Below are 21,147 nucleotides of genomic sequence, written 5' to 3'. Positions count from 1 at the left end.
AATATTTGATGCTCTACAATGTTGTTTGGATTGTAGCCTCAACACACACACACACACACACACACACACTCACAAGCCGCCTTTTTTTTTTGGCAGCCTCTTTCACAGTCCTTCACCTCCACTCCTAACCTGGTGGGGGAATTGGGCCATTTCCACTCATGAAACTTTTAACAGAGCTGACAGCAAAGCAGCTCTGCCCTTGTGTTGCTTCGCCATGCGAGCATTCTTCCACAGGCCCCATATGTCCCCTCTTCTCATCTCAGAGTCCCTTCCTTGTCTACAGCACAGAACCAGGTGATTTACACTGTTGAGATGAAGCTTTTTAGCTCTCCCATCTGTTTCTCTGTGTTCAACATGTTTTACTGACATTAGAGGCCACGATGCGCCTTGTTTATAAGATTAGTTTTGGGATCCATGGCACTTTATTAATTCAGCACACAGATATTAGGATACCGATTCAAAAGGAAAGGACTGTGGCCTTTAGCGCTTAGTTTGGACGCCCTTCTGAGGGTTTCTGTGGTGTGTGTCTTCCAGGGGAGGCTTTAACCTGAGTGTTGTAAAGGCTTTGTGGTGGTTTTCCCTCTGCAGTGTGGCCATCTGCTCGGAAGTCTGATCCAACACAGAACAACCCTTCATCCTGTGTGCCGTCATCTCTGTGCACAGACTTTCCTCCACATCCTTTATTCCATTTTTTGCTCTCGAATTTTGTATTTTATTTATTTTCCCTTCCTCCTTTCCTTCTTAACTCCCTGACAGCTTGTTAAAAAAAGGAAAGGCAGGCAAAAAATGAAGGAAAGAAGAATTTAGAGCAAAAAAAAAAAGAAATAGACAGACAGAGACTGAATTTGATCCCTGTTGCGTGGAGCATGAAATTAGCAAGACGCTGACTGTGGCAGCATTAGCACGGCTGTTAAAAGAATGCTGTGACAATTCGACGTTCTGAAACATGATTTTTCTTTGATGTGGTCACTTCTATTTAGCAACCGGGGGGCTGTTCACTATTGTTAGTGACCATATTTGTAATTGGACATGTGTTGTGATTAAATGTACAGATTCCTAGTGGAAAAGCCAAGCCTTTCATTGAAACATAGGCTTCTTTGAAGCTTTGTTTCTTTTTTTCAAGCTGGGTCCATCATGTTTTTTTCTTTAACTGGTATGTTATCTTAAACTGTTGTCCTTTAGCACCAGCGTACATTTTTTATTTTAGTTCAAAGGAGTTGTAGGCTTTTTGATAGAAGGCTATCCTTTTTGATCCCTGTTTTTCCTGTCTGTTACTGTTTGGGGTGATGGACCGCCTACCGTCTGATTGGAACGTCTTCTTTAGGTGTTGGCTGAAGCCTTAGTCACAACTGCCTTTACGGCTATATAGAGGGGAAACTTGTACTGGGCACCCTTGGGGGGCTACACAAAATATCGAGGTCGTAGCCCTTATAGGGGAAAGTGTTCATGCACATTTTTCCTTCGGCCATGCTTAAGGAAAAATTGCACACATAGGTAAAGTTAGGGTGACGTAGACACAGGTGTGTCGTGCAGAATGTTCATTTTTTCTTGGACCTTCCCCAAATCCTGCACACTGCAGAAGGAAGTGGGGTTTATGTAATAATTACATGTTCCTTGCGTGCAGCCTGACTGATAGATGTTAAGACAATCAGAGCATAGTTTGTATGGAGATCCTGGCACTTGCATTTAACATGCATTGCTTGTGCTCTGAAGCACAAACGTTTACCTGTAAGTGTAAGAAAAGACTTTTTGTAAAACCGATGTTGTTATGCATTTTCCAAACGTTGACAGCTACTCGCCAACGTGGATGACCTGCGACTATTGATAACGTCATCGAGGGGGATTAACATCCGAATTAGAAGATACTATTTTTCTATAAGTCTCCGTTTGGAGGGCTAAATGTAGGGGTTAGGAGAAGCCGTAGGGGTGATAGAAGAGTTCGGATTAGGCCCAATACACACCTGAAACCTCTTAAGATAATCCAAAACCCAAAGCACTTTTAGCATATCATACGGTGGCTACAATTTTAACAGCAAGGCGGACAAACTTGGATGCACCAATATGTGTCATGCTTTGATTTATCGGCACAGACTACAATAGTCTGGATGAAATGTGTTTATTTTTAGTTTTGGAAACTGAGTGACAGGTTATGGAAAAGTTATGGAAAACCATTGCTAAAAAAAAAGCCGGCAAAGATCAAGATGTAGGATCCTCCAGAGACTTGCTGTTGTACATAAATCCTCTATTCGGCCTCCCCTAAGCAACACTCACAAGCAGAAACGGCTGCAGTGGGCCCAGACAAACATGAAGATTCATTTTCAAACAGTCCTGTTCAATGATGAGTGTGGTGCAACCCTGGATGATCCAGATGGATGGAGTAATGGGTGGTTTGTGGATGGCAACTATGTTCTAACAAGGCTGAGACGTCAGCATAGAGGCGGTGGAGTCATGTTTTTGGCCGGAATCGTGGGGAGAGAGCCCCTGACGTCAACACCACTGAGAACCTTTTGAGTATCCTCAAGCAAAATATTGCAAGCAGAAACTCTAAAAACTCACAAGTTCAATGGATGCAAGAATGGTGAAGCTGCTACAAAATAATGATTGGAGGACAACAGATCCTCTAACTGAAGAAGCTACAGGTCTGTTAGCCAGAAATCTTGCTTTTTTGTAGGTGACCAAACACTTATTTCCACCATAGTTAGCAAATAAATTCTTTAAAAATCAAACAATGGGATTTTATGTCTTCTTCTCATTTTGGCTCTCATAATTGAGGTACACTCATGATGAAAATTACATTCCTCCTATCCTTTTACGTGAGAGAACTAGCCCAATTGGTAGCTGACTAAATAATTTTTTGCCCCATTGTAGCTTCGGACACACAAAGTGTATATTTGTATAAAACCTTTTTATATTCCATGAAAAACTGTATGTTTCGCTGCAAGGATCACAGTATTTGTGCAATTTTTATATTCTTACCTGCGTGTTTTTAGGAAAAATTTTGCCACAACCACATACTCAAGAAAATATTCCATAATCCTCTGACAAATCACACATGTCTGGGATATCCCAAGGAAGCGTATTTTGGATTAGTCATCTTTTGTTACAATATGAGACAGGCCCTGAGTGAATTAATACTGTGATGGTGCTTTGATTGCATGTAGAATGTAATGTTTTTACTTTTTTGTTAGTTTGCTTATTATTAATATACATTTTTTCACCCCAGTAAATTGAGTGGTAATCAGCCATGGGATTCATTTTGAAACTTTTTCACATTTCATACTGACATATGTCTTGCCCAAGGACACTTCGACACAAGCCAAGGGCAAGAATCAAACCTGCAATCTTTCAATCAGTGGTTGGCCGTTCTTTTTTTTTTTTTTTTTTTTTTTTTTTTTTTTTTTCTTAAACTTGTTCTGTCCAACAGCTGAGCAAACAGATTAGAGCTGAAGGCTTTTTGTGTTGGACAGGTTTTACTATCACAAAAAGAGGTTATATAGCTTCAAGAAACTAGAGTGTAGATTTGTATAAACCCCTTTTTGTCGTATTATTTTTTATTTATTTGTTACATTTAGTGTGTGTGGGGAGGGAGAGGGGAAGAATGTGAGGGGAGGGTGGAAGAGAGTAAAAGGAAGAAAGGTGAAAAGGTGGGGGATACAAGCACTGATTTGACTAAGTTATTAATTTAAGCTGTAACAATTATACCAGATCTGCTGGAAAGACGAATGTTACATCAAAGGTGAAAATCTGACACTAAGATGAGCGAGAAAAAAAAACTGTCCATCAATACACTGTAGGTAAGGAGGAGGGATGAAGCAGACAGGGAGCAGTGTGGAGTGTGCACGTGGGGGTGGAGATACATGCATGCTGCCGACGTGAACCGTGTGTTCATAAAGGGAGCCAGATCCTACCCAGCCAGACCAGCCAGACCAGGAGAGGGGAGGAGAGCCCCCCAGGCCAGAAGCCCCCCCAGCATCCGGACCCAGGCAGCCCGGGAGGGGAGGAGGAGGGGACCGCCCACCCCACCAGCCAGGCACAGAGAGGGCCCCCCTACAGGGGCAGTGGTTGGCCGTTCTACCGCTGCACCACGGCAGCCCACAGTACCATTGAGCTTTAGGCATTTCTATTTTTTCTCCTGATACAATCTCACAATCCCTGTTCAGGCATTCTGCATGTCACAAACAATAATCCACTCAGGCAGAAATGACATTTACAGAATTCCCTGTAAATCATATTTGTGCATTTATTCAAAACATTTTTCCCTCTTTGGATTCATGAAAATACAAAGGTTTACCAGAGACAGCAGTAAACTGGAATGGACCTAATCCACAGCATTGCCTCTTTTTTTGTTTGTTGCCTTTTTTCCGCCTCTGGTTACCTTTGGTGCTCAGTAGTTATAATGTTGCCTAAAGCAAGAGACCTGAACAATGGTTCAATTCTGACTCTGTGCACAGTTAATCTGAAAAACTTGACCAGCTTTTTTCTGTAATGCGTTGCATCATGACTTTGTCATCAAAGCTTTTCTCTTTTTTAAAAGTTTTACACTTTAATTTAAATCCTTTAAGGACTCACTCTGATGAAAATTGTTCTTGTGGTGTTTCTCTAAGATGGAAAACAAGAAAATTAAGCTTAAAATTGCATTTCTGAGTACCCTATCTTCCGCACTAAAAGGTGCACTTAAAAGTCTTAATCTAAAAAAAACAACAACAGTGAACCTTGCAATCCAGTACACGCTTTACATGGATTAATTATTGTTGCGCTTACCAATGGTAAAGCAATTTTGAGAGGTTCATGGTGCTCCTTCAAAATGTCTGCCTGTTGGGGTTTTCTTTTTAGTTCCAAGCAAGGTTTTTTGTTATTGTAAATACCCTTATTTCTAATTGAGTTTGAGTAGTAACATTTGTTTAGGGTTTTTAGTCTGGCTTTTTTCTTTTAAATTTTAAATTTATTTTTTAAGTGTACACAATATCTGGTGCAAAATTCCCATGCTAAAACAACATTTTTGTCAGCATATTTGAACAACTTCATCAAAAATTAGGAAAGGAGGAAAGTGCAAACAAAAGTAAGGAAAGTTGAAAAAGGGGCATGCAATAGGGAAGAATATATAAATCAAGGTATCATTTATATCATTTATCTTGTAAAACCTTTAAGAATGGCCAAATCTTACTAACCAGTGCTGGATTATTTTTCCTATCAAATCTTATTTGCTCTACTTTAGCCACAAACACCGTTTCATTCAACCGCCTCTTAACACATGGGGCAGAGTAAGACTTCCATTGTAACAGGATGAGTTTCTTTGCAGCTGGATAAACCCTTTTTTGAGTAGTTTTTACTGGGGAAAAGAAAACTATTTTAAAGAAGAAGGTGATCCAAGTACTGCCAGTGTACTCTCCAGGGGCACATTCTTCCCAAATTGAATTGTAAACCAATTAAGTATTTGGAGCCAAAAAGCTGGACAACGCCAAAATGCATTTGCAATCTTTCATGAGGGGGTCACAGAGTCATACATTCAGGTCAGTCTAAGTTTGGAAAAATGTAATCTGCGTATAACTTTGAATTGAATCCATTTGTATCTGGCATTTATTGAGCATGTCTGTATACTGGCCAGGCTGTTCGACCATTGGGATCAGATAAGGTAACACAGAGGCATTCCGGATTTGATCAATTGCGAAACGTTTAAGAAACTGGGAGAGCAAACATTTTGGATTTGTTTTCAAGTGTGTTAAGCGTGTTTGTGTGCTACAAATGTGGTTTCAGAGGAAAATCAGAGGAATTTCTATGAACTAAGTTTCTGTCACTTTGTTGGAGGATTTTGTGTCAGAAAACAATTAGTTTCAGAAATTAATGCTGATTCTTCTTATAACTACTAGCCGGAGTGGGAGGTCCTGTAGGTGGGAGTTTCCTGGGAAACCCCACTGCTACAGTGAAAGGGCTCTTGAGTTAGCTTCCCAGTAGTAGTCTAAACCAGGGGTGTCAAACTCAGTTTGACTCGGGGGCCAGATTCAACTCGTCTGATCTCAAGTGGGCCGAACCAGTAACCTATGTTCAGCTTGTTATCTGTAGCTTTGTTTTTGTTTATTTCCCTGTTGGAAAAAATGCCTCAACCAACATAGGAGCATAATCACTTATTATCACACATTCATTCACATAGGCCAATGAATCTCAAATAAAATGCATTTTATAAAAAAAAAATGTTTTATTCAATATTAAACACTGAATTCTTTACATCTGACACTGGAGAATGTATTAAAGTCAAGAAGTCAAAAGGTCAAGTAGGGAAAACAATGAAACACCTTGCCTAAAATGTAAATGTGCAAATCAATGAAAAATTAAACTAAATTAAACTTGCAAACATTTGTGAACATCAGAATTTGGAGTTAACCTCTCATTCTCTCCTGAAACTTCACCCTGCCATCAACATCAGGATTCAGATCCTGTGCAGCAACACATTTCACTGTCATTCAAGTGTGCAAAACACAATGAAATCTCCAAGAATCTTTTCCTTGTTGGCTGCCTGAATTTTGTGGCAACACCGTCCTTCGTCCTGACCTTTGATGGGGCGCCATCAGTGACCAGACTGACATCACATGACCAGTTCAATCCAACATTGTCCAGTGCAGTAACTAGAGAGCTGACTATGTCATCAGCTGTTTTTGTGTCCATCATAGGAACCAACTCAAGAAACTCTGCTGTGACATCTCTTCAACACCTCTAATAAATATGGATAGTTGTGCAAAATCTGTGCTGTCGGAGCTTTCATCAATAGACCGAAAATGCAATAAATGACTGGAATTTTTTGTTGTATCTGCAATCGTGATCCTTGACAGACTTACAAAGGTGCAACTTTTGACTTTTGCAAAGGTGCAAAGGTTGACTGCCTTTTGGGGCACAGGTCTTCTGCAGCCCTCAGCATTTTTTTTTTTAAGTTCACCATCCGAAAATGGTTTGTATGTTTGCACCAACTTGTTTGCAATAAGATAGCTGTCACTAATTAATTTATCCTTTTAATTAAGTGACAGAAAAAGCTGTGTTGAGGTATAAAATGAAAAAGCATTTTGAAGTATTGCTTTTTCTTTTTAATTTTGAGTCAAACAATGCAGCTTCATTTTGAAAATTAAAAAGCATTTTTATTAATCCATTTTAATTGTCAAATCAGACATTTTAAATGAATTATGCTACACATTTACCAGAGAACGTCTTGAAAATAAAATGTCAAATACCATTTTCATTTTAATTTTAATTAAGTGACAGAATAAGCTGTGTTGAGGAAGGAAATGAAAAAGCATTTTGGTGGATTGCTTTTTCATTATATTTTTGAGTCAAAAAATGCTTTTTCATTTTGAAAATGAAAAAGCATTTCTGGTTTTGACTTTGCTTTTTATTTATGCTACAGAATCGCTTCCATAGTTTCAGGGCACCATGCGTGTCCTCTTCCTTCTCCTTTGCCTACCCCCTAATGCACATTCCCCCTTCCCGTATCACCTTTTGCCCGGGCACACCTCCTTTACCCAGTCTCAACCAATATGGCTGCTGTGACAAAAGAGGGGGAAACTGAGCTCAACAGTGGAGGAGAAGTTTGACAGTCACCTACGGTTTACAAATGATGATTTGAAGAAGGCCTGGAGCTGCAGTGGTGGATGAGCGGCTGGAGCAGAAAACAAGTGCTAATGGAGAGCAGAGAGGTGGGGGCATGTTGAGGTTCCAGGCCAGCTATTTGCATTTTATAATAACATTTGCTAAATTATTTGCATTTCAGTTTATCTTTCAGCATGACAGAATAAATATTTGTTATCATGGGGGCTAGAACTACTCCATGTTTTAGTCATAAGATTTTTATTTAAATATCTTAGCATTAAAAGCTCCAGTTTTTGTTCAGTAGAGTAAAGTTTATTTATTTATTTTTAATTTTTTTGCCAGTTTACACTTTCCTGGCTTTAACTTGAATATTACATAAAAAAAAACTTCTTTTTTTTTTTGCCTTTGTCACAGTCGGGCAAGAAAGAGGAAACCCAAATGCAGGATCGAACCACAAACACTTACAGTAGCAAGGTCCAAAGATTTATTTTACAAAATACGTAATCAAACAAAGAAAGGAGGCAGAACGAACACAGCTCCGCTCCCATGCGCTTCCGGCATTCAGCAGAGAAGAGACGTCCTAATCCCTGCAGCATGAGTTTGGAGGAAGAAGTAGAATCCAGAGATGGGGCTTGAGAGTCAGATTGCACCGACGGAGAACACACAAGAACAATGGAGAGAAGTCTGTAGAGTGATGTTCTACTCGCTCTCATCCTCCGATTGATGCGGGCGGCCAGATCGGTCAGCTTCTCCAGCTCATCCGGAAACCTCCCTTGCAGCTAGCTCGTCCTTGAGTATTCTGGATTGGCCTTGAAGAAAGACGTCTATTAGTGCCTCGTCTGGCCAGCAGGTGCTGGCAGCCAAATTTCAAAACTCTGCGTAATCCTAGACACTGTGTGCTGCTCGCTGGAGATGAAGGAGCTCCAAAGCAGCCGCTCTGTGGGGCGTGGTTGGATCAAACACCATGAGGAGCTGAGTGGAAAAGCTCGGAAAGAGCAACAGATCTCTGCTTCTCTGTCCCACTACCCCAAACCCCTGCGCTTGGCCCGGCCCGTCATCAAACTTGGAGAACTTGGAGGTGGTGTTGGGAAGGAAAAATTCGATGCGGACGCCATAGCGGAGCAAGTCAAATGTGTGACCACCAGCGTTATCCACAAGAAGGACAAAGCACTGAGAGGAGCCGTTAAATGTCAGGACTTTTGTAAATCTATATGAAACATGGTTTCTGTTCCTCTATCTTCTGACATCATGGTAGATTGAGCAGCTTCTCAGAATCTTCATTTAAAATTCTTGGTCAAACAAGTGATTGAGCTGCACTAAAACATAGTAAACAGGGTGTTGATAGGCAAACAGGCTACCTGTAGACAGGACAGATCCCAAGTTAATGGTGGAGTTATCTATACACCAAGATTTTTAATACAGTGGAATTCCTCCCTACTCTGTGGAATATTTTTCAGTTATATTAACGAGGAACAAACAGGGAAGCCAGTGGCAGATTTTTGTTTAATGAGAGTAAAAGAGGTGATGGATCAAGAGAGCGGAGGACAAATGGCAATGGAAATAGATGGAGGTTCACTTCAAACCAAAGAAAGTTAAACTTTTAAGATCTCCGGGCACTGATAAATAGTCTTTTTTTAGTGCCACTCATATACCTACTCGTCCGTGTTGTATGTGTTTCACTGACCCTTCATTTATCATTTACTCTCATGCCACGGCAAGCAGCTAAACTAGAGCAAATGCTCCTAAACAAGGCAGCAGAAACGAAAAAAATGAATGAGTGTAGTTGAAAGTAGATCTTGCATCCTCTAATGTTTTATTTTTTAACTTTTCAAATACATTTTATTGTTTGGTTTGTATTTGCTTTTGAGCTTTGGCCTACTAACTTAGTGGTCTGAGCGGCTGCTTCAAGTCATGTGACACATACAGACAGACAAATGAGGTGAATGGAATTCTTTAGTTTTCCAAAATAAAAGTACCTTCAGTATCGAAAAATAAAAAAATCTGAAATAATTTAAGTTAACGTAGGTTATTTTTCTGTCGGTGGCCCAGTACCATGTGGCCCAGGGACTGGTAGCGGGGGGGTTTGGGGACCCCTGCACTAACATTTACTCATTCCTGATTCTATCCATCCTGGTCACTCCCGGAGAGAACCTCAGCATCTTCATCTCTGCTACCTCCAGATCTGCTTTCTGTCTTTTCCTCAGTGCCTCTAGGCCTAACAACATGGCTGCTCTCACCTTTGCTTTCTTTTGAGCTGAAACACTTCTATCACACATCACACCTGATACTTTTCTCCATTCACTCCAATGTACCTGCACTCACTTTTTCACACTCTCCATTACTCAGCACTGTTGACCCTAGATCCTTCAAATCCTCCTTTGTCTTTATCACTTCTCCCTGTTACCTCACTCTTCTACTTGGGTCCCTTTCATTCACACACATGTACTCCATCTTACTGTGGCTAGCCTTCGTTTCTCTCCTTTTTTTAGGGCAAACATCCACCTCTCTGACTTCTCCTCCACCTGTCCTGTGCTCTCGCTACAAATCCCAATATTGTTTTCAAACATTATAGTCCTTAGTGATTTCTGTTTAACCTCATCTATCAGTCTGTCCATCACTATTGCAAACAGGAAGAAGCTCAGAGCTGATCCCTAGTGTGATCCAACCTTGAGCTGGTGGTGGAGGTCCTAAAATGGAAGAGACCAGGCATGGTGACAGAAAATAAAACATTTAAGAAACAAACTGAAACATTGTGGGGCGGCCGTGGTGTAGCAGTAAGGCGGTCGACCCATGATCGTAAGATTGCAGGTTCGATTCCCGCCTTGCACGCCCATGAGTCAATGCGTCCTTGGGCAAGACACTGAACCCCACCTGGGTGGTAGGCGGGTGCCTGTGTTCAGCAGCGGAGCCGCCACCAGTGTGTGAACGTGTGAGTGGGTGAATGGGTCTGTGACTGTAAAGCGCTTCGGGCCTTGTAGGTAGAAAAGCGCTATATAAGTATACGCCATTTACCATTTACCATGACAAAACCATGGGAGCAACAAAAAGGTGGCAGAGTAGATGACCTGACACTGAGGAACTAAAAACCAGACACCTTTATACACTGAGGCTAATTAACTAAATGAAGACCAGCTGTGGATGAACTACCTGAATCTGGTGTGACAGACGGGGCAACTCAGAACATGACCAAAACAGCATAAAAAACAAACTAAACAACAGAAACCTCACAGATTTGCGTATTTGCTTTGGCAATGGTTTATGTCAGATGCCTTTCCTGACTCAACCCTCTGTATTTATCCAGTCTTGGGCCCCCTTGTGGCTGTAGTTTTGAGATGTACACGGCGCTCTGAAAAAATGTTAGCCTTTTTTTTATTTTTACGCAAATTCCAAACAAAATTGGGTGTTATTGTGAAAATGTTTTTTTTTTTTGCATGTTACCAACAAGCTATTAAGTTGGTGTAGTCACTGTAATGTTTGTTTTAGCGGTACATATGTGTTTTTTGTGTGTTACAAACACGGTTGGGAGTTACAGGTATTGTGAATATCCTAACGCTTCAATGTGTCTAATGTGTAGCACGTTGTAAACACGTTCTACAGTTACTGTGAACACAGTCAAGAAAGACTGACTGAGTTATCTCAAACTCTTTTGTCTCGCTTAACGCGCCTTGTAATTGTGTGCGTCTTATAAATGACATAAGTTCTAAGAGGACCATTTGTAGGTCTTCCTCATGCTTGGCTTTGCCTTATGTTACATTTACACCGGGCCTAAGCGCATTCCTGAACACTCATCGTGTGTTTTTAGCTTTAGATCTTTCATTTTTTAATATCACATTACAATATTTTAGTTTTGGTCAGTCTCTGCAGATCAATATTGAAAAGGTAGTTACATTTAAAGTGTATTTGGTGTTATTTTTTTCCCACTGACACACACCATTAACACAAAAAAACACAGCTACACAATAATTGATGAAACATTGCTTTCTGAGAGCATTTTCCTCTCTACTCCTGTACATATATGTGCCAGACAGATAATAATTTCAGGATTTACAAAACAAACTCGTCTTCCTTTATGTATTTTGCAGCAGCAAACCCAACCAGGAAAAGGCACCATGGCTGCTAATTAAAGGGTTGTTTATGGAGCAGTCTCTCAAATTCATCTTGTTTTTAGTGGTAAACATCCTTAAATATAATTCTCAAACCTCCAAGTTTCTTGTTGTTTGCACTGCAAGGCAACCTTGACATGAAAGGCTTTGAGAGATGTCAGTCAGGAGTTTATCTTTTCTAAATCCTGACAAGTCATAAGACTGGAAAAAAAGAAAAAATCCAAGATTGTTGTCAATCTCAAGAACATAGGAAAGCAATGTGTTTTGATCCATAATATTATTAAAACTGTCTGTTGGAGCAGATAAGGTTACATGGGCTCACTTGAACAAACTTGCGTTTCTTTTTCCCCCTCCAAACTATCTGTCACAGATTCCCTTTTGTTTGACCTCTGCACATTTCTATTTTTTACATTCATGTTTTTTCATTATGTCCTCTTTTTGCCAGCAGTCATCTCTCAAACATCAACATTACTTTCAAAGAAGCCATCAGATGTAATCTTCCTTTGACTTTAGCTTTCTGTCACCATATTTACGGGAATGGCTGTTTTCCTGTAATTGTTTCTGTCAGCCAACACACACATTTGCACACACATAGGGGGGAAAAAAAACAACAGTTAAACAACTCTTTCCAAATTTCCAAATGACATTAGAGTGAGCTGGTTATCCGTTTACAGACCCCTATCTGTAATTAGACCACTGCATTAAAAGTTAACTCTTAATGTTAATGCTCTAATCATTTATATGTAATGAGATATAAAAACCCTACTTTTATCACAAAAAAAGTCTGCCTAGTTAAAACGGTTAATTGCCTATTAACGGATTATTGGTCTCCATAAAGAGTTTTTATTTGGATTTAGACTGTGCCATCACACTGTGTTAACTTAAAGAAGAAATTACCTCCCTTTGCTTGAGATTTATTGCCCCTTGGTGGATTGAAGTACCGGATTTTCCACACCACCAATTCCTGTATCTAAACAAATAGGTGTTGAATGATATGAACTCTCTATGACTGGGGATGCCACAATTCTTGATTGAAAACCGAACCGTATGAGACACCATTGAACCGACCGCATTGTTGGGAAAATGAATCGTTGCATCTCTACTGCATTTCCCTATGTTTATAATGAAAGTGTCAAATACACGGTGGACTACATTTTGGAAGGATTTAGTATTCATTGTCTTGTAACATTACACCAGACTTTGTATGAGCCAACAGAAAGATTTTTCTTCATTGTTACTTGCTTATTAAAGAAACTTAAAAAAAAAAGGATTTGTTTCTGAATTTTTAGTTTTTTGTTGTTGTTTTGTAATACACACATCTAACCAAAACAAAACTGTGACCCAAAAAGAAAGATTTAAACCGAATCAAGTGGAAAGCGAATTGTTGTTTCCTCAGCTCTGATCTGTTTTTTGGATATTTTTTATTTTGCCATATATTACAAAGTTATTATGTTGCCTAGATAAAGATGGGTTTATAAAGATCAGCAAATTTGGAGCATTTCTTTACAATGGTAATGCAAAACAGATTGATCAAAATCACAAGAACATAATATTCTTTAAAAGAATTTATAGATAATTTTATGGGAAACAGGTGGAAAGCTCCTCATCAGCATTTTCCCTGACGGTCTCCGGGAATGTAAGGGTATTTTTGAAAATACCTTTTTAACTTGTTTTTTGTGCTTATCTTCAATTGTTGCTTTATAATTTTAAAGCACTCCAATTTGTATTTTTAAGCATAGCTACAAATATATTTATACAGCTGCATACATGTGAGGAAGCATTTTGAAGAATCACATACTTGGATATTTCTTGCCCTCAAATGGGCACACTCATAAGTGACTTTTATTCATCAGAACTGTAATTATCTCCTCTCTTATTGGACTCCAGCATGAAATTAATAAAAGAGAGAACATCTCATCCTTTGTCTTTTTTTTTACCCTCCCTAATTCCCCCGCTCATTGCACAGTCATAAGAAAGATTCCGGGAAATGTGGCAAGGGGCTGAAATAAAAGGTGCCGCAAACGATTCATCTCCTTTTTCTTTGTCACTCAGCAAATGCACATTTCATGGCTCCAACAGAAGATTGCGTTTGGTGTTTAGTTGTGTTTTTTGCTAATTTCATCATATAAACCTGTTTAAAATGGGATCTAGGCCTTTCTGAATGTCATATGAGGTGTGGCGCTGTGTAAACAAAGTTATTTAAAAATAAAAGGTGTTAGCATTTAGCATTGACACCTCTGTACTTTTTTACAGCTCTGTGGGTTAATTTGGCAGTTGGATGTAAAGATGGCTTATACAGCACAAGATGCTTTAGTGCTTTGGTCATACTATATGTTCAGATAAACATCAATCCATTTTCCAAACCAGCTGAATCCCACTTTTGGGGTCACTGGGTTCCTGAAGCCTATCCCAGCTACTGTTGGGTGAAGGCGGGTTACACCCTGGATAGGTCGCTGCTCCGCACAGGGTCACGCAACCATTCACACCTAAAGCCAAATTATAATTATAAATTAACCCAAGAAGGATGATTTTTGTAAGAGGAAACAGGATTTCCTGGAGAAAACTCACACATACACAAAAAAAAAATTCAAAATCCACAATAAAAGAACCCAGTTGGAATTCGAACCAGTGACCTTTTCGCTGTGAGACGAGATTTTTTTATAAAACTCTTTAATAAAAACATAATAGTACTGCTGTTGAATATTGACCATTTGAATATTTTGGTCTTCTGTTATCTTCACCTATTTATTCTTTTAAACAGCTTGTAAATGATAAATGGCCTATACTTGTGTAGCACGTTTCTACCTTACTTAAAGGCCCAAAACGCTTCACAGTCTCAGTCACCAATGCACACATACACTGACACAATGATATCACTATGAAGTTAGCAGTTTATGTAAACCTGGTAACGGCATCTTTAAAAACACTAAACAAAAGAAGGGACGAAAGGAGTTTCAAAGTTCAAGTCAATAGAGCCAAATGGAGACTAAAGTAAGTGAACCATAATCATACTGGAGCCCTGACTTTTGCTTTTGATATACATGTCTGTAGGTAGAGTCTCGTTCAATTTTTATATTGCACCTTGACCTGTTTTTTTTTTTTCCAAAGACATGAAAACCTCCACAGCTGGAGACCTTCAAGCTTTCATTTACACAGCCAAGCAAAGCTTTGATGGCAGCTTTTTTTAGTTTCAAGGCTCTGAAATGTAAAACTTTGTTTCTTCGTTCTTTGCCAGGCGGAACCAGAGGGCTTTTCCCACTTCCACCTGTACGTGTGTGCTGCCTTCCTGGTGAAGTGGAGGAAAGAGATCCTGGAGGAGAGGGATTTTCAGGTAATCCGGACTCAACAAACATCCCCCAAACTCGACACTAGCTCTAGTGAACTCAATAGCACATGTTCACTTGCAGAATTTTTCGGCAGATCTACAAAAAGTGTTGAAAAAAAAAACTGTAGAACACCTCAGACAGTTCAGGTCTGATAAGTAGCTTCAAAATTAAAGGGGATTGATGGGAAGAGATAAGGAAGTCGCAAGTGACCCCTTAATAACGCACACTCTTAGAAATAATTTAACTCTTCGACCCTTTAATCGAACAACGGTAATCAGCTTCTTCTGACGTCTTTTTATACCGGCTTTGCACCGATATGTTAGTATCATGATGCAACGCTTTACGTTAGTAACGTGTACACATAACACTGCAAAGCCACTTTTCTTTGTGACAGAAACAACAATTTTACGCTGATTGCGTAAACACTTCACTTTTATAAACTGTTGCAAGGCTGCTATTCTGCGCTTCAGAGCCTGCAAGAACTATGAACTGTTAATTGCGTAAACGGTAAATGTGATCTATTGCTCATATGTGATATCGTCCTGTTTTTTTTTACCTTTTGATATCTTCTTGACTTCTTTTTGCTCCATGTATTGCTCTGTTGTACCTTTTTTTTCTGTGCCTTCTTCAGGTGTTTGTAAAAACTGTTTGCTCTAATAGTTTTTATTCATACTATCAATATATTCTTTAATAACATCAGTGCCTTACAGGGACACATCTATGAACACAGAAAGGAATTTAAGATTTTTTTCTTTCCCTCCCTAACTCTCAATGTTTCTACTTCCCGTCTGGCTTTCCATACAGACTACCAAGTGGTGTGCCAAGGGCAAACAGTCCATCTTCATAAAAATGAGATGGAAAAGACGAGGAGTAGATGGGGAAGAACGGATTAAACTTCAGAACGAAGGGATGAGAAGGGAAAAAGTTCACGTGTGGCATACTTTTTTTGCGAATTGGAACACCTTGGTGCTATTGTTCCAAAGACAAAGTTGTTTCCAAGGCAGTGTTCAGACATGATTAATTAGACCTGACTGCAGTGGACAACTGTGTTTACACTGGAGGCTTTAAGGCGATTACTAACTGAAAAAATGGACAAGGTAAACAGAAGGACTTTTATTGATGGCTTCCACATAAATGTAGCAGCCCCATTTCCCAGACTTTTCTTAAAAAACAGTAAATGTGAATTGAGAATGAATTCCTTTAAATCTCCACACCTGCCTTGTTTACAGACACTTAAGCTAAAAGTTCAGGTTCTTCCCTTTTTTATTTTTGATTAAGCGTTTTTTAGACCGGTCTTATAAATGTTAAATGACTAAATTTCCTGCACACTTGTCCTAAGTTGTGATATGTTGTTCCAATCTTAACTTTTTTATATATATATATATATATATATATATATACACGTTTTTAACAGTTCAAGTTCAGTGTTTTTAAATTAAACAGTGAATTTCAATTTATTTTAATTTAGTTGATGCTGAAAATCAACTAAATTCACGTGTGTCCAAGTCACATGATTTGGACTCGAGTCAGGAATTTGATGACTTTGGACTTGACTTGGACTTTCACAGCTGTAACTTGATACTTGACTTGGTCTTTAACATCAATAAAATTTGTCTTGACTTGGACTTTAGCCAGCCCCCTTGTTCATAAAGACTTGCTATTTTCCCCAAAATCCAAAGACTATAGTGACGAAGCCCGCACCACGGTGCGGCCTCTGTCTCTGTGTTTGCTTACGTCCATGTGTGATGTCTGCATGACATCCAATCAAATTAGGTCCATGTTGGTTTGATCTGACAATGGAACCAATTAAAGTGGAGAAAAACATTGGCACAGGCCGGCGTGCTCTTCATCTCCATTCCTTCCCCGCATCCCCTCAATTGGACGAAAAAGTCTCACACAAGTGTCTTGAGCTGAAACTTTGTCATGAACCGGAGGAGTCACATGACGTGAAAGGGTGAATAAGCGGGGGAACTCTGTATATACTGTTACAAACTTAACTGAAAATAAAGCAAAAGCTTTCAAGTTACGAAAGAGAATATAAATGAAACGGAATGCTAAACTTCTTCATCAGGTCAATTTAAAAACAAAACATTAATTCTCCAAATAAATTCTAACTCTTTCAAGTTTTACAGAACAGAAAGATAAAATCGACAAACATTTTTGTCAACATTCTGTGAATAAGCTAGGAAACTAAAAGCAAATTCTCAGAATTTCTTCTGGTGGTTTCGACTGTTGCTGCTGCGCAGGGCTTACCTTTGTTGTTTTTGCTGGAGATTCATCGTTTGTTTCAGTCTGAGATTGAACATGCTTGATGGCTCTGCTTCAGGTAATGAAAAAGGTTGGTGGTATATCCAGTTTTAGAAGTAACATGCCTTCTCCACTATTTGCAGTGCATGTTACTTTGTTTTTTGTCAGATTTTAAATAACTGTAATACCTCCACACAGGAGTGTTCATTTTTTTTAGGGATGCACCGAATATCCGGGAACCGAAGGTATTCATTTGCAGCGGCTGGAGAACTAAAATGTCGCAGGGTGGTTCATTGGCCAAAGCTTTCACCACATCTGTGTTGATCGGACATTTAAAAGCTCAACACCATGGAACGGCATGAGGAATATGAGAATAGACAGCTGCGTGGGCTAAAATGAAGGCTAAGCGGTGTTAGCGGCACTCCTTTCGTGTCTGACGTGTTTGAAAAGATGACAAAATTTGCAAGGGATAGATGTGTTGTGTAAAGGCATCGCCTTGTACAGTATAAATGAAATGCACTAGAACTCTTACCGGAAAGGCTTGAATAATACAATATAAATAAACGTTTGTTGTGTAAAATGGATTCTGGGCTATTAATGCATTATTTTAAAAATAAAGAAAAAACCCAACATCCTCATTTGATATTCGGTCACTATTCAACATTAGGCCAAGCCTTTTAATTATTATTCCGTTTTAGCCAAAAGTTTTCACTTCGGTGCATCCTTACGTTTTTCTTTTTTGTATGAATTGTCAGTTTCAGTTTCTTAATGCTATTTCAAGGCTTTTAAGATTGGAGTTTACAAGCACTTAAGAAAAATGCTTTTTTGAGCGACTTCTTTGGTGTGTAGTAAGCTTGCCCAGGGCATGTAACAGTGTTACTTCAGTCCTGTTTTCTTGTTTGTTTGTTTTTTGTTTTTAAAGGTTTCAAATTGAAGGGAAAAACAAAGCTAACATTTGCTGAACAACCTCATGTAAGGCAGATGTAGACTTTAGATCAAAGGTTCATACCCCTGTTAAAAACTGTTTTTATTTTACTATTAATTAAAATTTTATGGGCAGCATATTTGCGTAGTGGTTAGCACTCCTCCTAGCCCACCTTTTTGTGTGGAGTTTGCATGTTCTCCTTGGTATGTGTGGGTTTTTTTTCTGGGCACCACGGTTTCTTTCCACACTTCCAAAAACAGGTTAATTGATTTTTCTTTAAACGTCAAATCGTCTTTAAGTGTCAATGTGAGTGTGTGCGATTGTGTGGCCCTGCAACAGAATGTCAATCTGTCCAAGGTATACCCCGCCTTCATTAAACAGTTACGGGGATAGGCTTCAGCAACACGTGACCCTAAAAGGGACGTAAAGTGTTGCATGTCAGTGTGAGGCTGCTTTTCTCCGCTTCCGAATCAGCTGGAATTATATTCATTGCTCAAACTGTTAAAGTTTTAGTGTTGTGGATGTGTGTGTGAAAGGGTGAATGGGACTGTGACTGTAAAGCACTTTGGGCCTTAGAGGAAGGTAGAAAAGGGCTAAGTATACATGATTAACCATTTAAAAGAGTTACAGTAGTGGAGAGAATTTAAACACTGGAGATAAAGCTCTGGTGTTAGAGGGTTAAACCGTAAATGCTAAAATGGCTCTTCTCTTGTTTTATTGATCAGTCAGAACACTTTTACACTGCTGGCCATATTGACCTGTTTTTTTACGCACGTACAGACACACGCACAGACTAACGAGCAGTTCACAGTGAATATCAAGAGTAAAAGCATTGACTTTAAAGTTAAGACAGAGCTACTGAACCTCAGTTAACCCCCACATGAGCCCTCCCAGGCAGATCTGCATTACTGTGTCTTTATGAAGCTTTTCCTTCTTGGCATCGTGCTGTTCTATTCAGATGTAAACTACCAACTGCTTATTTATCATTTTATTCAATTAATTTACAGACTCACTTAATTACAAATGTTACTGTAGGGATGTTTTTGTTTCATACAGAATTATAGTGTTTTATGAGTCATGAGTTTATCTGAGGTTATCTTTTACCTTATTTTAAGACCTGGTAATGTACTCTTGCTAATTATTTTTATTTGCCGTTGTTGATTAATTTAGCATTACAAAAAGTCATGTTTTCCTTTGTGTAAAAACACAGTCATTAGAAAGTAAATGGCTCTAAACTTACATCTGCCAGAGATGGGGTATTGGACTCATATCACACTACTGTCTCACACTTGCAGCATGTGCCTGTATGAGGTTTGACCCGGATGAGTGCTGCAGGTTATTGGGTTGTCCTTGCCCTTTGAAGGTCAACGAAATATGCATGTTAATGGGAGCGCAGGTGTGTTTTGCCATTACTCCATGGGATCAGAGTGGTCTACAGTATTTTGCGCAGGCCACCACATCTTACCTACTTCACCCCACTTTTTTTTTTTTCATTTAACCTTTATTTACCCAGGAATTGTCCCATTGAGATTAAGAATCTCTTTTTCGAGGGAGTCCTGGCTAGAGGGGAAACAATAAATTACATTTACAATAAAAATTTCAACATTAAAAACAAATAAAAATTAGAACTCATGTAAAACAGGTACAGTTAAAAGTGACTTTCTCCTCAAATTTCAGCTTGGATTTAAAAATATTCAGAGGAATGAGTTCTTTTAATTCACTACACTTAGCTTTGTGATGTACAAAATGTTCACTACAACCTGTCACTCGCAGCATGCCGGTAGAATATAATTTTCATGAACATTTTCGCTCTACGGCTCATCTTGCAGTCTATGACCTTTCTATTTCATGCAGGCCACCTATGTGCTCCGTACAGGTGTTCCAGTTTTTCACCTGCAGTCAGCTAGTATCTTGCTGTAAGAGGTAGTTGTGACTAAAGCTTATTAATTAGGTTTGGGACTTTTGAAATGTTAAAGTTCTGATGTACTAAGGCAAGCTCGAGATCAATTTGAGATGCCTTTGAGACAGATTTGGCACATCATGTTTTTAGACAATTTTTTTGTGTTTTCAAAACTTTGTTCTCGGAACATCGAAACAGATTGTCTCTGACAGCAAAATTCCTGCTAAACGCTGTTGCCAGAAGGGCAGAATACAACCTTATTGGCCAATACTTAAACTTAAACTTCTTCAGATTTGCAAATAATTCATCTGGTTTCATAGCACCGCAGTGTCTTCTTTGTCTCTTTTAAAGAAAGACTTTCATTAATTGAAATGAACTTTTTCTTTCTTATAGGGCTGTTGAACAGAACTATAGGGGTTTGTCCACCAGCATACATTTTTATTGTTTTATAGAGATTCCACAGTTCTCTGTTAAGAACCAAACCATATGTTACACCACTGAAATAAATTGTAGGAAAGTGAATTGTTGCATCCCTACTGCAAACCAGTATGGTTACATTCAAAGAATCAATCATGTGTTGTGTAGGGGTTAATAGCAGACGAAGTGTGCATTATTACTTTTTAAAGCATGCCGTGGAAGCTTAAACTGTCCTCCGCTTCGCATCGGATGGTTGCTTCCGCGAAGTGCGTTAAAAAGTAATAATGCACAATTCGAAGGCCATTAACCCGCTTATACCATGGTCACCTACAAAAGCAATAAATATTAACCAGTTTTTAGTCCATAATGCTTGTTTTTTTTCCAGATTTGGATCGCTTTTCTAACAAAAAGCGGACTATTTGTTACGTCGCGCCACACCACGTAACAAATAGTCCGCGTCGCGCCGCACCAACGCTGCAGTCAAGATTTGGCGATATATATACGCTGATCTTTCCGATGGGTTGAATAAAGCATCAGTTCAGAGAGAAAGTTCTCCTCTTACCGCTTGTTTTTGTCCAAATGATGAAGCAAAAGGTTGTTTTAAAGAAGCCGTTGCAATGATACAAAACATTTAAGCTAGGTGACCTTAACTTCTTT

General features: G+C 39.1%; 1 protein-coding gene across 4 annotated transcripts in view; it reads left to right on the top strand.

The window, feature by feature from the left end:
- The window catches only part of tbc1d22a (TBC1 domain family, member 22a), a 165,615-nt gene that overhangs the window by 127,924 nt on the left and 16,544 nt on the right, over positions 1-21,147 (top strand). For 3 of the 4 annotated variants that reach the window (XM_078942130.1, XM_078942131.1, XM_078942129.1), the window contains one exon: positions 14,911-15,006. The exons of the other annotated variant lie outside the window; for it this stretch is intronic. In XM_078942130.1, the coding sequence (XP_078798256.1) occupies positions 14,911-15,006 (96 nt within the window). The remainder of the gene's footprint in view (positions 1-14,910; positions 15,007-21,147) is intronic. 4 annotated transcript variants of the gene reach the window in all.

Source organism: Oryzias latipes, chromosome 23 (genome assembly GCF_053564925.1).
Source record: "Oryzias latipes strain Hd-rR chromosome 23, Olatipes_Hd-rR_3.1".
In the NCBI taxonomy this organism is placed as follows: domain Eukaryota; kingdom Metazoa; phylum Chordata; class Actinopteri; order Beloniformes; family Adrianichthyidae; genus Oryzias; species Oryzias latipes.
This window is presented reverse-complemented; position numbering and strand designations above follow the sequence as displayed.